General features: G+C 48.1%; 1 protein-coding gene across 1 annotated transcript in view; it reads right to left on the reverse strand.

Annotated features, from left to right (window-relative positions):
- Window positions 1-223: 223 nt before the first annotated feature.
- Window positions 224-17,555, reverse strand: part of LOC133355737 (nebulin-like) — a 218,957-nt gene continuing 201,625 nt past the window's right edge. The window contains 8 exon segments of the mRNA XM_061573054.1: window positions 224-1,520; window positions 2,395-2,504; window positions 5,941-6,090; window positions 7,737-7,829; window positions 8,546-8,732; window positions 11,135-11,242; window positions 13,678-13,770; window positions 15,509-15,601. Coding sequence (XP_061429038.1) covers window positions 1,347-1,520; window positions 2,395-2,504; window positions 5,941-6,090; window positions 7,737-7,829; window positions 8,546-8,732; window positions 11,135-11,242; window positions 13,678-13,770; window positions 15,509-15,601 — 1,008 coding nt within the window. The 3' untranslated portion in view covers window positions 224-1,346.

Raw genomic sequence — 17,555 nt, forward strand, 5'->3', positions numbered from 1 at the left:
TCCAATATAATGAGGGCGGCTATAGCATATCTCCCGCTTCACCTCTGCCTGATAACTCACCGCTTGTCATAAAAATTCAATTCTTTATTTCCAGGGTCCCATGATTCAGTCACACGTACACTATATAATATCAGCGTTGAATACTAAAATAAATGGACAAAAAATAATGCTCCATTTGATTGCGCGTGGAAACGTACGCAAAGAGTACAGATGACGACCAACATAAGCTTCATTTTTTAGCTTTATTATATGTGGCAGCAATGTGCAACTATGTGTTCACACTTTAGCCTTACAGAACTCCATATTTCCACAGCATTCGAATGGACAACACGTGGCTATTGATGGCGTCAAACGGGCAGGGTGTGTGCTGTGTTTCTTGTGCTCAACCACGTCAGCAGTGAATCTGAAAAAATACGTCTCCCCATTTTTCTGCACGTGTAGCAAGTATAAATGTGAAATGTTCCACAGAGTAACCAGAATCAAATGTAGTGTTGCAGTGATGCATTTTTAGAAACAGGATGGTAAGATGGAATGGCATTGTATTGAAATGGCTCGATACATTGGGTTGAGACATGTTACTTTCATAGCCACGGTTGCTTTGGCATCATCGTTTTAATGTTGAACTAAAACAACGCCTTTTAATTAAGGTTTCTTGCGAAGTGTATCATTGCTCAGGTATTGCATAGGCACTTTTGGCAAAAGGCGTATTGTGTATGTAAGGCATGTAATACTCTTTTATGGCAGTCTAAAGTAAACCCTAGTGTTTCTGTTCGAGGCCACCTGGAACCGATCTTTATTTTGTTAGGGAGCGCTTTAAATTTTAAGCTGATTTTTGGAAGTCGTGCTTGCACATGTGATACTCTCTGGTGCTCATTTCCGAGTGGCTTCTCTGATTAGATTCTGGGTTTGGAATAGAATCCTTAACATGACCCCCAAATAGCTTATTCTAGAATCAATAAAGACCAAAAATTGTACCGGTGTAAACAGGTACCACTGCTTCCAGTTGTCAACGCCTCCGCTGCACAGCTTGTACGCACAATGTCGCTCGATGTTTATCCCACGGATTCCGCAACCAACCTCCCACATGTCAGTTATGCACGTTCATGAGCAATGCAATGGCTGTTCCGCGGTGCTTCAGTAACGCACCACCCAATTTAACTTTAGTCTGAACAAAAGAGACTGGATCGAGAGCATCGCGGTTCACATGTCATGAGGTGGATGGGGAAGAAACCAACGGAGGAGGAGGCGGGCGTCCCGATGCCAGATCAGGGGGCGGAGGTCACGGTGGTGGCGATGTGGGTTAAACTACGAGCTGTGCAGCGTGGGGGGCGGGAAGGTGGCACCGATCAGATGGCCTCCACGTAGTTGGCAGGCAGCATGCCGGTCTTGCCAGAGCGCTGCACGGTGCCGTACATCCAGCCCTCGTCGATGGGCTGCACGTTGATGATGACGTCGCCATCCTTGAAGGTCACCTCATCGTCGTCGGCGCCCGTGTAGTCGTAGAGGGCTCGGTAGGAGCGCTGGAGGTGCACACACGTGTGTGTGTGTGCGCGTGTGTGTGTGTAAATGCGTGCGTGTGTGCGTGCGTGCGTGTTCCAGCACATGTTTCACAATTACTGATTTTGCCTTGCAGGGAAATTTTGCACTGTACGTGCATCGTATGGCAACGATTACATTCTGTATGGGAAGGATTACATTTTTTATTTTTCCTGAAATTATTTCAAATTCCAAGTAAGATTCTACAAAACCAGCTCATAATATGTCCTACTGTAACTGCTTATACGCTGTCGTATTGCACATGCTCTTACATCGTGCATTATATGGGAAAACATGTGCCTTTACTTTTGTAATTTCGGATACCATTTAACTCAAATAATCATCGGGCATGTTTGTGACTGAAGATAAATTACTACATATACAACATCATCATTTACATCCACAGTGCACAGCGGGAATATTACAAAATCAATGTATTCAATGAATGCATTTAATCCATCTTTATAACTGGAGCTCAATTTAAGGACAATGGCCATGCAAAGTAACATTTCCTTGTCACACGTACCTTCAATCAGAACATCAAATCAAAAACCTTACCAGTGTACATGAGCTTGGCCGTCTTTGCGCTCGGGAAATAACCGACTACTGTACACGAGATTTAAACTTTTCATAAAGCGGTGATATGTATTCAGAGTCCCGCTTAGCACTGCTTAGTCGGCCACGCGGTCGACACGATTCTGTTCTGAGGCAGTAGCGATAATGATGAGGATAGTGGTGACGCGCATGACTCACGCTTGTGTTTAAACGCCACCGCCAATGCGCTCCCCTTACACTTCATTACGAACGGAGCGGAACATTTGCGGACTTCGCGACATCGCGAGTTTGGGGGCAACTTACGCCGGTGGTGGACGGGTGGGACGGGATGGAGGAGACGGTGGTCTGCTGGGTGACCACGGAAGACGACCTCTGCTGTGGAATTACCACTGTCTTCACCTGCTGGTAGCAAGCTGCAGAAACAAAACCCAAAGAGCTTAAAAACGAACCGCCTGCCACGTGCACTGCCCCAAAATTACGACTGGCACCGCCTTCATCCAGCAATTTTTATGAAACTATAATAATTGTTAAATTTCGATTTAAAGCTTTCGTGACTGCAGGGATTCATCTTCTTGGTTCTTTCGGTAAAGTCACGTAGAAGGGAAGTAATAAAATAATAAAAATAAAACATAATAAAACAATTCTCACGACGTTTCGGCCACAACGCAAGCAGCCGTCCTCAGGTGAAAACCAGGTAAGGCTCACTGATCTATATAGAGCTGTTTTTCAGAAGCAACCTGGCTATCACAAGTGATACCTCAACGAAGTGGCTCATCCCATAGAAATGTATCGCAGCCAAATACTCTAAATGCGTGTTAATTCTAAATGTGGAGAGAGAAAACCAGAGGACCTGGAGAAAAATCCACGTGACTACAGGGATAGAGACATGCAAACTCCAAATATTCAGGCTTCAGGGTCGGGATCGAACCGTGACCTCCAATAATGTCATCATTGTCATCGAAATCAATAGCGTGTCCAGGCGAAACAGCCGACTCATGAGGTTACATAATTTGCCAAGTAAAGCCCCTTTGATTCACGACTGTGTACAACGTCCCCTGCAAGCGACTGCAGCCTGTTTTAAACAAAATGCTCCCATTAGGCCTTGCTGCCGCTGTGGCAAGGACGATTCAGTAAGTACACTCTGTATTACCGCTTCATTGAATGGCGGGAACATCAGCAATGTACTTATAAAGTACGAAGCTTTCACGCTACTATCAATCCTGGAACGCAGACTATGTCATACATTTTGTAAATTATTGTGCACCTCCGCATAAAAGAAATATATTGTTCTATAGATGTTCTGACATAATTTTTCTGCTGTGGAATAACGATGTCGAGTCTTTTGAAATGCTCTGAATATGTGCACAGAATCAGCATAGAAAAGTCGGGGTTTTTTTCAGGGGGAATGCGGAGTAAATATGCACAGGCCAGGTGCAATATATGAGAATTTGTGTAACTGGCGGTGCCATCTTAACACATGTGCAACACGGTACCCGTACAGAGGGCCCCAGCATCATGGCCCACTTTCCCCTATCCACAGAGGGCCCCACAGTGTTTTAGATGGGTCAGCAGCTGAGCACGTGATCAAAGTTAAACCTTTGAATCGGCCAAGCAGAGCAGACCTAAATAATCATAATAATCTGAACTCAATTGGTCATGCATGCCATGTCCAATATGGCGAATCCATGATGAATCTCTCTCTCTACTTGTCTCTCCTTCGAGACGCGTCCCTGGGGTGGCAGCAAAGCGTTGTTGTGAATGATTCCAAATGGTGAGGGGAAGAGTAAACGTTCTAATCCCCTCACTTCCTTGCTGCCATTATGGAAACCACTCCATTCAAACTCCCACAGAACCTGGCATTGTTGACGAAGAAGGCAACAACGTCTGGTCACCTCCACCAGTCCTGGAGCAAGAGCCGTCCAGTGCTGTTGACTTACCACATAATTGTGGCACTTTTCTCATCGACCCCATAGGAATTATGGGCAGATGTGATCCCAGAGAGGATTTGAACCCACAAACTTCTGATTCCGATCCACGCATTGCACCGGCAGTGAAACCTCGCTGGCTTATACATCACTTGACAAGATAGCTTGTTGGTATTTATCATTTTCCAGACCCTGTCCTCCCCTGATAGTCAAGCTTTCTTTACTTTTAGAGATGAAAGACTCTGGTGTATCTGTGTAATTTTGGTCCAGGCAAGGGTAAATGGTAAGTGTGTAATGGGGGGGGAGTGGGGCTGCAGCTGGAATTATGATCATGCAGAATTTAAATATTGCATTACAGGGGAATTCAACATACATATAAAATGTTCGCTGTTACAGAAGCTATGTACAGTATGTTGAACTTCTTTTGCAACTTACGTAGCCAACCGTGCTAATCGGAGGTGCGGGGGCAGGACAACAAACTAAACACAAAAAGTAGTTCAAGAAATTAGTTTTAAAACTAACTTATTTGAAAGTGCTAGCTCCCAATGGCTTCCTAATTTCGGAAGGAAGAGCGTTCCAGACGGTCGCAGAAGTGCATCTGAAAGCGCGCGATGCGGTGACCGTCTTTATTCGATGGCCAGCCAAAAGCCGCTGCGAGGATGATCAGAGTTCGCTTGATGGTTTATGCTCCTTGACAAGGTATTGTGGTTCATTTGTGGCAAGCACTTTGTGAGTAAGCAGTGCGACCATATATATTATATCAATTGTTACTGACAAACATTTCTACTCACTGACGTATTTTTAGGAACGTCGTGCTTTAGAAATAAACGGACGTGTTAAAGATGTTGCTGAAGATGAGTGAGATTTTATTACTGTACTACTAAATGCGTGCATGCTACAGGGATCGAATGGTAATGATGGTGATGCAGGGTTATGTGTGGGTGGCGACGTTATCAATACTTCGAGTCTTCAGTGTGCGGTATGTACGTATGTATGTATTAGTTGAACTTCTTTCGAGCCGTACGTAGCCAACGATGCTCATCAGAGGTGCAGTGTGGGTGGGATTCACACGGAATCCCGGGAACCCACCAGGCCTACCCAGCACGAGGCGCCACGTTGGTTTCTCAAGCGCAGAAGCCGAGCCGTGCAACTGACGTCACGTGGAATGAACGAGTCGGGACGCGTGTCGAAGGGCAACATTTGAGAAATTAGCAGCAAATTACTCAATTGTAATACTGTATGTGTGTTGAACTTATTTTGCACCGTACGAAGCCAAATGTGTGAATCGGAGGTGCGGGATGTATGCTTGTTTGCCGAGGCTTTCCTGGGCAAACAAGCAAAATAATAGATGATGCTGTTTTCTCCCCATGTACAGACTGACATCGCACTCAATGATAAAAATGAATAATCCTGGCCCTGCTTGGCCCCAATCCAGATTCAAATCTCGCCACTGTGGGTGCAACGGTGGTAAGATGTTAACTACCTCACCTGGCATACAGGATGCCTGAATATTTGGAGTTTTCGGTGTCTCTCTCCCTGTGGTGGCATGTATTTTTCTCCTGGTCCTCTGGGTTTACCCTCCACATTTAAAAACATGTATTTCGAGTATATGGCTGCTTTAAATTTCCACGTGATAAGCCACTTTGCTGAGCTATCATTTGTGGCCAGTTCGCTTCTCAAAAAGAGCTACGCAGCTCAGTGGGCCTTAACTGGTAAAATAAAACATAGTTTAGTTTGTATCGTTTCGTTTTCGATGCGCCTCAAGAGGTGGTTTTCGGTATGCGGTACGGTTCCGGCTCGGTAAATATCCAGGGGAAGCCAACGCGTGCCGCGAGGGCTTCTGGCGCCGACGGCTCTGCCCGCAGGTACCGGTGGGGAAAGGGGGCAGCCCGCGGGCCGCGTGCGTGTGCAGTGGGGCCGGTACCGCTGGCGCTGGCGCTGGCGTAGAAGGCGTTGTTGCTGTAGTAGGAGTAGTTGCGTTCCAGCTCGGAGCCCTCAGAGCGCTCGTCGCCTGTGCTGATGCTCAGGGCGCTAGCGGAGCGAGAATGCTCGCGGCTCCGGCGCTGCGCTTGCACTGTTGCAGAGAAGGGGGGGGGGGGGGGGGGGAATGAATAGTCATTGGCAGACAAATAACAAGGAGCGCTGCATGTGAGAATTCGTGTCAATGATTCTGGTTGTTGCCCGGTAAGCTGGGCCATGGGCTTCAAGGGTTCTGACGCGGCAGTGCTGAGATCCTGGGATTTAAAAAAAATCGTGTTTCGGCCACCCGCCCGTGAAAGAAAAAACAGATTTCCAACTGTCGTCATTGTTGATGATCTCGGCTCAATCACCGATGGCACCGATGAACGCACAAATCATTTTCAGTTTGATTGCCATAGGACAGGGGTCGGCAACCAAAATAACAAGAAGAGCCATTTCTTTCCAATTCGGTACAAAATTCAGTATTTCAAGAGCCGCAATGCATCTGAGTACATACTGTACATACGTACATATCGTCAAGAAGCAGCCCGTAAAGAGCCGCATGCGGCTCCGGAGCCGTAGGTTGCCGACCCCTGCCATAGGACAAGGACTCTCTGTAGGGTATTTGAAAGGTGTGACGCCCCAATGTAGTCAAGAGCCCAATTGAAGTCACTTTATAAAGTAGTTCCATCACATCACCTTCCACAGACCATTGCCTGACTCAAGCCGGTACAATACCAGCTGTAAGTGTTCTGAACATGAATGACTGCAACTGATAACATGACGCCACTGAGCTTAAGCTGATGAAATAAAAAAAGTTTCGTTTAAGGTAAAACATTTTATTTTAGTGATTTTCTTACCTTTCCTATACTATTGTGTTTTTTTGTATTGTTTGTTGTGGTAACTTTCTGACCTGCCCCTGCTGGACATCTGTGAAAAGAGCATCATAGCTCATCAGATTTCTCGACAATAAAGATTATAATTCTGATGAAGGGAAAGAGCAGAGAGGTGTCTGCGGGCAGTACAACAAGTAGGTTGCTGAGCTATCTGTGCAGAGCGTGAGTGTTATTCAGGCGCGCCAGCTTTGTGGCACGTGCAAAGGGAATTGGCCGATCATTCCAAACAGATTCATCCCTAAGGAATTTGAGATTCAGTAGGGCTTCATGTGATAAATAAATCGTCTTATTACTAAAAGTAAATACGTGGACAATGGTCAGGATAGACACATTAGTTGAACAAACCTAATAAAGGTAGCAATACCATGCTAATAAACTGACCGAGCATTTATAATGGTTTATACTGTGGTGTGCATGTCATATAATTTTATAGTTGTGAAACAATAACAAGCTACAATGTGTCTCATAAGTGCGTTCTGATCATAACACAGACTGACCATAGTTCTTATTCATGTTAAAGTCGTTTCACAAGCTTTGGAAAGCCATAAATGCAAAAGAATATGGGCACATCCAGAACCACAGTGCCTTTAAAAGTATTATTTGTGACGTCTCAAATGTGCTTGTCATAACCGATTTCGAGCCACTGTGGTTGCACAGTTGGGCCACACATGGGCATATGCAACAAACTCAGAGAAATGGAATGGCGGTGACCATTCAAGCGTTACAGAGTGCGTACAAAGCGTGTGTACGCGACGTACGTGGGGCGTGCGCGCAGAGACGGGCAGCTGTGGGTTTGAGAGCAGAGGAGGAGGGAGGGGTGGTGTGGGTAGTGAACGGTGATGGGCAAAGAGAAGGGGTAGCTCACCATTCATCAGATACAGGCTCTTGGACTGGATGTTGTCCTCCGCAGGGTCGTAGTCAAAAATGGATCCAGGGTTGGTCCGCCACACACGCAGGTCTGAGGGCACGGAGGCAAACGTCGGAGGCGGAGAGACCACGGGGCGCAGGTGAAGCGTGGCAACGCGGCCAAGGCGCGACTCAAGACGTCATCGGCCGCGTCTAAATAATTTTAATACTGTGGCTTTTTGTTTACGGTCTCCTGCAAGTATGCACATTAATTGTGGCACCTAAACTCGGGAACTCCTTGCCCTTTGAGGTCAGGACTTCCAAGGCACTACAAATCTCGACTAAAAACACATCTGTTTAAAGTGGCTTTCTCTCTCTTTAGTTTTCAAACGTCTTTCTCACTTCTTCCTTTGTTTGGTTGACGTTAAACTATTTCCGCCTTTTCAGCCATAGCGCCCTGAGGAAAACGGTTGATTAAGGGTGCGTTATACATTTTTATTATTACGGTACTTTTATTGTACACAACCGTGCTCATGGACACAAAGACCCCCTGTTGGGGCAAGTGCTGTTAGCGCACAACACTGAAGGCCGGCACGGCACACGAGGGGGTGGGTGGCTAACACCACGCCCGGCCACCTTTATATCTCTAGTGGCGATGCTCACAAATCACACCAGGTACTCATTTGAGGCCGAGTCGACCGAGGGGACAGCCCAGGACCGCTGCAGATAATCGTTACCGGTGTTGGCCGTGAGCGGGAATCGAACCCGGGTCGCCAGGCTCGTAGCGCTACACTACCACTGCCCACACGCACGCGCGCACACACGAACCGGCAGTGGTCTCCTGCTCGGCCTCAAGGCGCCGCTGCTCGATCTCCACGGTGCGCCGCTGGATGCCGCGGTAGCTGATGTCGCTCACGTCACGCGTGTTGCGCTTGACGCGCTCCATGATGGGGTCGTCCACCACGGCCGTGAAGCCCTTGGCCTTGATGCGCTCAAAGTCCTCGTGGTACTTGACCTGCGCGGCGTGACAGTGGGCGACGCGGGGTCAGGGAACGCAGTGCGAGACGCAACGGACGGCCGTGGCGCCTCCAACCACGGTATCTGCAGTACGAGTCATGGAGGAAACAACTTTGTAGTTAAGCATCCCAGTAGCGAAGGTGAAGGCAGCAGGGGCAGCCCTGCAATTCCTTACTCGCGCCACTGCTGGCGGAAAGGGCTTCACTCCCCCCGCCACCACACGCGGCCTGCCCATCAACTCGCTGCGGTTGAGCCAATTTACACTGCGGGGCGGGGGGAATTCAAGGAGCTTGTGCCATCGTTTCAACCGCCACGGCAAGTAGATCCACCCGGTGACCTGTGGACTCATTCTAAGAGTGATTTAACAAAGTGTAATTTTAATGGGGAATGTGTATAAAATTTAAATTTAGCAAATTTCTGAATAATGACCACTGAATGTAATTGGAATTAAAAAAACGGTTGCCAAAGGGAACTATTGAATAAATGTACCCTGGTTGTGAAGTTATTATTAAGATTAAGACTGCTGAGTTTCAATTTTAACTGATTAACCCCAATAAACCAGTCAAATTACAAAAATAATTAACACCGGTGTTTATCCAACGAACAATGATGGTTGCTGCATTTGTGTTGATATCACCAAATAACCCAGATTTCTGAACACCTTCAGACAACTCGGAAATTGCAAAAAAATAATAAATACAGGACAACAGGACCTCTTCTTAAGATGCGCTGCGAAAGTAAAACGAACGGTGTAAATTCATTACTTAATTATATTACTTCCCCAGGGATATGCCCGGTGAAAGAAAATACATCTTAAAATTTCCCACTGGGATCCCAGTGTGGTCTCCAAATCTACGCCAGTCAAGTCTTTCTCCACTCTGCTTTCATTATAAGGCAGTATTGAGGATGCCTGTGGTGAGTTTTTATTGTCATCACTGTGCAGCAGAGTGCTTGTTTAGGTGACACGCAACGGCACTGTTGAACGCGTTTCTCCATTGGTCCGATGTTAACCACATATTAACCATCAGCAGATGCAAGCTTCTGTAACAAGCGATCATAAAACTTTAATCAGGAGTTCCATTGTCAAACCTTGCTGTTATTCTTGAAGCTTGGTGCCAAGTGGGCCCCGATAATGAACGCACAGCAACCACAGAAAGACTAAAACTAGACTAAACTTTTTATTTTACCAGGTAAGACCCACTGAGCTTTATAGCTCTTTTCGAGAAGCGACCTGGCCACAATAGCTCAACAAAGTGGCTTATCATGTGGAAGTTTATAGCAGCCAAATATTCTAAACGCATGTTTCTAAATTGTGGAGGGAAAAACCGGAGGGCCCAGATAAAAATCCGATTGACCACGGGGAGAACACGCAAACTCAAAATATACAGCAGGCGTCAGGGTTGGGATCGAACCCACGACCTGTAGACCAGGCGAGGAAGTTAACATCTCGCCACTGCGACAGTACATATGTTGAACTAGTTTCGCACCATATGTAGGCAACCATAATAGAGGTTTTTTGGTTAGATCGTGTAAATATATTGTGCAAAACTAGCTACTACTGGCCAAGATTAATTAGAGAATCTATCGAAATTGAAAGAAATCTAAATTACTTTAACCGTTCGGATAGCTACCGTCTTAGTGCTGCGTGGAAGCGAATCATCAAATGATACATTATTTAAATGCATGCCTACAAACGGCAGCGTACTTCAATAGGGATTACCGTTGGTAGGGCTATTTTAATAAACACAATAGACAGGAAGGACAAGTTCAAAGGGCCCCCCATAATACACATGCATAATGTACGATGCCTCAGTAACCCCCCCCCCCCCACATTGTGCAAGAGCGCAGAAGGGTGGTCACGATATCTACGCCTCTATATAAGGAACGAAACAGGAAGACTTCTCCACAAATCTGGCTGTCGCCTGATGAAGCTAGTTGTAATTACTGGCGAAACGTCGTACTCAGATTGTAAATGTTGTGGCTTGGCTCTCCAACACAATGGCGTGCTGTACTAGTGACGAATTGGCATGTTCTGTTTACGTGACAACCCTTACTAGTTGGCTGTGTAGGGTGGTGGTGGGTTTTAACGACACATTTATATATTTACGCGATCTAACCCAAAAATCTCTATTATGGATGATATTGGTCGCGAAAGCCTACGTGTTAAACATATGTAGCCTACCACGCTAATGAGAGGTGTGGGGGAAGGACAACAGAATGAACACAAAAAAGCAGCTCTAAAGAAATACGTTTTTAATCTCTGTGTTACTGCCCGTGTGCTGGTCTAGCTAGTCAAATATCACAAGGCGAGGCTATGTAACAAATGGTGAGGAGACCCATGGTCCAGTCCTTCACCAGGCCGCACCAGGGTGTTACCGCGTGTGGGGCCGTGCTCATTACCAGGGAGAAGTTGCGCTGGTTCTCGCGCACGCGCCGCATCTCAGGCGTGTCGAGCAGGCAGCTGGCGCGGCCCTGCATCTCCCTCCTGGAGCGGTCGGCGTACAAAACCTGGCGGGAGCGAGGGGTCGGGGGAGACAGAATGGTGACGTGGCCGCTAAAGTCTCACAACGCCTATCGACGTACCGCTTACACGTTATGGCACGAAGGCCATTTCACTTCAGAATCAGGATATTTATGTATACTGGAGGAATCCGATCATGTCCAGTAGGTTTCACAGATGTTCAGTGGGCATCACGTGGTCCGTGGGCCAGAGCAGAAATTTGGTGTCACCAAATGTTCGTCGTGCCGACGTGTTTATACGGCCAATAAGAGTGGATCTTTGTAAACTCACTCAACTCAAATGGTAATCGCACAATCCGCCCTGTTGTTTGGCGATGTATAGAAATTGGAAACGCTGAAGAAGATGCCACCCCAGGTGGTACCGATAAAATAGAAATTTTCTCTATGCTCATGGACTAATTGGGAGCAGTGGTGGCCCCCTGTAGTCGAACACGCTGAGGCAAGGGTTCACGGATCAGGGACATTTGTGGTATATCCCATTATGGGATACTGGGAGGTGGGCGGGAGACGGCTGCACAGGAAATTATTCCATGAGCCCATCTGTGCTCACAATTAAATAAGCAGACGACACATCCTCCTTCCCATATTTGTCCCTCGACATAAAACAAAGTATTATTTACACATCCTATCAGCCACCACGGTGGTCTTCTGCTAGTGCACTATTTCAGAAGCCTTGATTCAACACAATCATGCTCTGGACCGGTTTTGACATGCAGTACCTCATCAGCAGAGTCAGGCTTGCCTGAACCAAATGCTGGTGAGCTGCCAGATGTTGTTAATAAGCAATGTTAGATAATGGGTCCTTATCCGACGCATAAACCTGTATAATACATAACAAAAAAAAAGTCTCATCTTAACGTAATTTATAGAGTGCCTTAACTAAGGCGCTTTACAGATAATTCAGAACGATACAACGTGTGAATGTGATGGTGGAGATGAGGTGAATTAAATCGATGAGAGGAAGCAATGGGGGGCAAATCAGTGATGCGTGAGTTCGGTGAAAGTGAAATTGATGACGGTAAATTACGATGATGAATGGATTCAATGGATGGGGTTAATGAGTGACAGTCAGTGACTCATAATATGAAGATGGAAAAGTAATGGTGGCGCTTATGAGGGGGAGATTAAAGGGGGGCGGGGGGTCATGACTTCGGGAATAATAAGTGAGTTTTGAGCGAGGAGCCGAAAGTCGTTCATACAACACAACACAAAACTAGGCAGCGGAGTCCGTATTGCAGTGTGGAATTCAGAGAAACCTTCGAGGAAAGAGATAACTTGGAGCGGTTTCAGGTTCACAAGATGGTGCCACAGGGTGGAGCCCCGTGTTATAGCACGCTGCTCCTGCCAAGCGTCACGCTGTCTCTAGAGCATGTGCTTGGCATCTTCTGGCCCAGGGAGAAATTGAACACTGCCAGTGTTACGTTCAAAACGGTATCAATTTACGAGTGCATTGCCCCTTCTGAATGCGTTACACTAAAACCTAGTCGAGGCTTTTGTTATTCATGGCCAATCCACTAATATTCTTTCGTGGGCCAAAATTAAATTGGCTGCTTTATATAATATATAATGTATAATTTTCCAAAATATACCACTTTAATGATCTGTAAATGGTAACAGGAAGAATAGCCGGGAGCGGTGCCAGATGAAGGGGAGTTGGAACCCTTTGTACATTAATTTATATGTACGTACAGCCCTTCTGTCAATCCACTGCTGGATGAGGGCCTCTCCATGCTGTGCGAGTCATGGGGATCGTTCGACCATACTTCACCACTCTGGTCGGTGTTGGCTGGTGAAGGTGGGGAGCACAGACGCGGGCACATGGAAGTGCAGTGTAACAACGAGTGCTGCTGCACTGCCCCCTGCTGCCCACCATGTAACTCTATTACAACTTGTGCGTGATGGCCGCCCATTTCAGGTGGTATCCAGGCTCAACACCTGCTGAGTTTCTCTGAGATCTAACGAAATGGGGCACATTCCAGGTGATTTTAGTCCTACAAGGTGGGGCCCTTTTAACCTGGCACTTAAAAGGATCTACATCTATGTATATAGCGATGTCTAGGAACTACCGCCACCCCACACCCAAACTAGTGGGGGAGTGCTAGGCACACACTTTTTGAGAGCCTCTATCAGCGCAGGAACCCCTGCAAATTTTTGCCAGAAATGCCATTGGGTTAATGTGGCCCATTATGACGCAAGTCACGGTAGGTGCCCCCGCACTGTTCCCGTTTTGGTGTAACGTGCACCGATGCCTACAAGATTGAGGGCGACGTTGGCACGAAAAATAAAGATTGACCGATCGATTGAGGTGTGCGTCACCAATGACACGGCCCCGTCGGACCTCTCTCGAGAAGTCGCGATGCCGAGACGGGGGGAGCAGCGCCCCGCCCCCCCCCCCCCCCCGGCACACACACACCCGGGCGTACCGCGCTGACGTTTCCCTGAGCGCGCTTCACGCGCTCCGTGTCCATGGTGGCGTTGATCGGGGTCATTTTCGCGAGCTGCTCCTTGTATTTCACCTGCAAGGCAAGCGAGGCATGCGGATTACAAACACCTAGCTTTAATTATAGTCAGGCAATGCTTTCACATTTTGAGTAGATGCTTTAAGGTGACTCTGTACTGTAATGGACCTATAATTAACAAGGATGAGTTTTGCACAATGTGCTGCCCTCTTGAGTTAAAAGAGAGGGAATGTTGAAGAGCAGTACAAACCAAGAGACGTAGCGCTAAGTAAACCATGGGTACAGGCAGTGGCCAATACCTACAGCGACTCTCAGGGAAGCAAGCATGCACAGTTGTCGACGATTTTCCTAAACCACAGCTAGCATGAATGGCCAACAAGATGGAACCAATATGAAAGCAATCGTATGTAAAACAATCAATAAAAATACATCATCATTGTAGCTCGGTTCATTTATCAGTGTTTGCTTTAGTTTAACACAATTGTCAATGTTGTGGGTGTGCTGAAGAAGTAACTAATTGGCATATTTTGTTGACGTGTCAAACCTTACTAATTGGATGTGTCGGGTGGTGGTGGGTTAACGACAAATTTATATTTACGTGATCGAACCCAAATACCTTTATTATGAGTATTTTTCTTGTGAAAGTTTTCAATGGGTAGTACTCCAGACTGATTGATTAACGTGAAAACGCCGCATGTTTGTGAGGTGTTCTGACGCCACCGACTTCTAGATCTGGACTCCAGAGAGCACTAGGGGTTGTGAACGATCCGAGGAAAAGTCATCTCCACGGAGATCACGTGGAGACATTTACAGACGTTTACAGACCCACGACGAAAGCGATTTCTGATAAGAGCCTTCGCCCGTCATCGCTTTGCTGCTCTGCGGCTCGCTAGGATCCATCATATTATCGATGCAAGATCCTCCTCTATGAAAATGACCCTCGGATGCGAACCGCCGGTTCGAATGAATGACGACACAATCGAGAATCGCTGTCATTCCACACGGGAGCGAACTTCGCTGAGCGACGTTTTATAAAAAGTGGCGTCTGAAAATCAAAACACCACCGCGATGTTTGCAGAATAATATAAAGAATACATATACATAAAATTTCACCTTTTAACGCGCAGCGCCACATTCGCTCGCTCTCGTAGAGAGAGAAGGACCCAGCGGCGCGAGGAACCACGGACGAGGGTGAAGGCAGTCACATGGTGAGCCGGCACCAACAATTGCACAAGCTCTGCCGTCCTCTATATATTAAGGTGCTCTTGGTCGATTAATACGTGTTTACATGTGGGAGGAAACCGGAGCACCCAGATAAAACCCACGCGTTCGAGGGGACAACGCTCGATCCCATAAGGACGGAACCGGCGGAGTCCAAATTTTTCCTGTGCTGCCTTCTCCTGGCGAGCCAGGGTATGGGACCTCCTCGACGCGCACAGGAAGGGAGTTTCGTCATATTTGTACGGTGATCCACCAATCCTCGCTACTGCCTCCACAGTGTTGAGTTACGGGCGACGTCAATAATCACCTTTCCCTCTCATTGGTGGTTAAAGTAACGCGAGCCTTTGGTTGTATCTATGTAGTTGAACTTCTTTAGCAACGTACGTAGCCAACCGCGCTAATATACGTATGTACGTTGCACTTCTTTCGCACCGTACGTAGCCAAACCGCGCTCATCGGAGGTGTGGGGGGGGGAAGAACAACAAACGCCTACTGAAACCGTCGCGTGACCGCGAGTGAAAGCGCGTCACGTGGGTGGTGTGTGGGTGCACGCGGAGCGGGCTTGAGGACTCACCATGCTGATCAGCTTTTGGTTCTCTCGTGCGCGCTGGTACTCGGGCGAGTCCGCCACCACCGTGGCTGTGCCGATTTGTTCCTTGTATTTAATCTGTGCGGGGCGGCAGGGCGTGCGAGCGGTTACAGAGCGATCGACTATAAACACGGGCACTCGTGTGCGGGCAGGCATGACGTCAATAACACTCTTCAGTGGCAGATGGGCGAAACGACGTACTCGAATTATAAATGTTGTGGGTTTACTCTCCAACACACCGGTGTGCTGTACTAGGAACGAATTGGCATGTTTCGTTTACGTGTCAAACCTTACTCAGTGGCTGTGGTGCTGGCGACGGTGGGAAGAGTGGTGCTTGTTGGTGTTTGTGGTGGCGACGGTGGAAAGAGTGGTGGTTGTTGGTGTTTGTGGTGGCGACGGTGGGAAGAATGATGGTTGTTGGTGTTTGTGGTGGCGACGGTGTGAAGAGTGGTGGTTGTTGGTGTTTGTGGTGGCGACGGTGGGATGAGTGGTGGTTGTTGGTGTTTGTGGTGGCGATGGTGGGAAGAGTGGTGGTTGTTGGTGTTTGTGGTGGCGATGGTGGGAAGAGTGGTGGTTGTTGGTGTTTGCGTGGCGATGGTGGGAAGAGTGGTGGTTGTTGGTGTTTGCGGTGGCGGAGGTGGGATGAGTGGTGGTTGTTGGTGTTTGTGGTGGCGATGGTGGGAAGAGTGGTGGTTGTTGGTGTTTGCGTGGCGATGGTGGGATGAGTGGTGGTTGTTGGTGTTTGTGGTGTCGACGGTGGGAAGAGTGGTGGTTCTTGGTGTTTGCGTGGCGATGGTGGGATGAGTGGTGGTTGTTGGTGTTTGCGTGGCGATGGTGGGATGAGTGGTGGTTCTTGGTGTTTGCGTGGCGATGGTGGGAAGAGTGGTGGTTGTTGGTATTTGCGTGGCGATGGTGGGATGAGTGGTGGTTGTTGGTGTTTGTGGTGGCGACGGTGGGAAGAGTGGTGGTTGTTGGTGTTTGCGGTGGCGGAGGTGGGATGAGTGGTGGTTCTTGGTGTTTGTGTTGGCGATGGTGGGAAGAGTGGTGGTTGTTGGTGTTTGCGGTGGCGGAGGTGGGATGAGTGGTGGTTCTTGGTGTTTGTGGTGGCGATGGTGGGAAGAGTGGTGGTTGTTGGTGTTTGTGGTGGCGATGGTGGGAAGAGTGGTGGTTCTTGGTGTTTGCGTGGCGATGGTGGGAAGAGTGGTGGTTGTTGGTGTGTGTGGTGGCGACGGTGGGAAGAGTGGTGGTTGTTGGTGTTTGCGTGGCGAAGGTGGGAAGAGTGGTGGTTGTTGGTGTTTGTGGTGGCGATGGTGGGAAGAGTGGTGGTTGTTGGTGTTTGTGGTGGCGACGGTGGGAAGAGTGGTGGTTGTTGGTGTTTGTGGTGGCGATGGTGGGAAGAGTGGTGGTTGTTGGTGTGTGTGGCGGCGATGGTGGGAAGAGTGGTGGTTGTTGGTGTTTGTGGTGGCGATGGTGGGAAGAGTGGTGGTTGTTGGTGTTTGTGGTGGCGATGGTGGGAAGAGTGGTGGTTGTTGGTGTTTGCGTGGCGATGGTGGGAAGAGTGGTGGTTGTTGGTGTTTGTGGTGGCGATGGTGGGAAGAGTGGTGGTTGTTGGTGTTTGTGGTGGCGATGGTGGGAAGAGTGGTGGTTCTTGGTGTTTGTGGTGGCGATGGTGGGAAGAGTGGTGGTTGTTGGTGTTTGTGGTGGCGATGGTGGGAAGAGTGGTGGTTCTTGGTGTTTGTGGTGGCGATGGTGGGATGAGTGGTGGTTGTTGGTGTTTGTGGTGGCGACGGTGGGAAGAGTGGTGGTTGTTGGTGTTTGTGGTGGGAAGAGTGGTGGTTGTTGGTGTTTGTGGTGGGAAAAGTGGTGGTTGTTGGTGTTTGTGGTGGGAAGAGTGGTGGTTGTTGGTGTTTGTGGTGGCGGAGGTGGGAAGAGTGGTGGTTGTTGGTGTTTGTGGTGGGAAGAGTGGTGGTTGTTGGTGTTTGTGGTGGCGGAGGTGGGAAGAGTGGTGGTTGTTGGTGTTTGCGGTGGCGGA

This window comes from Lethenteron reissneri, chromosome 7 (assembly GCF_015708825.2).
Source record: "Lethenteron reissneri isolate LAM-NWPU_2019-01 chromosome 7, ASM1570882v1, whole genome shotgun sequence".
NCBI lineage: Eukaryota > Metazoa > Chordata > Hyperoartia > Petromyzontiformes > Petromyzontidae > Lethenteron > Lethenteron reissneri.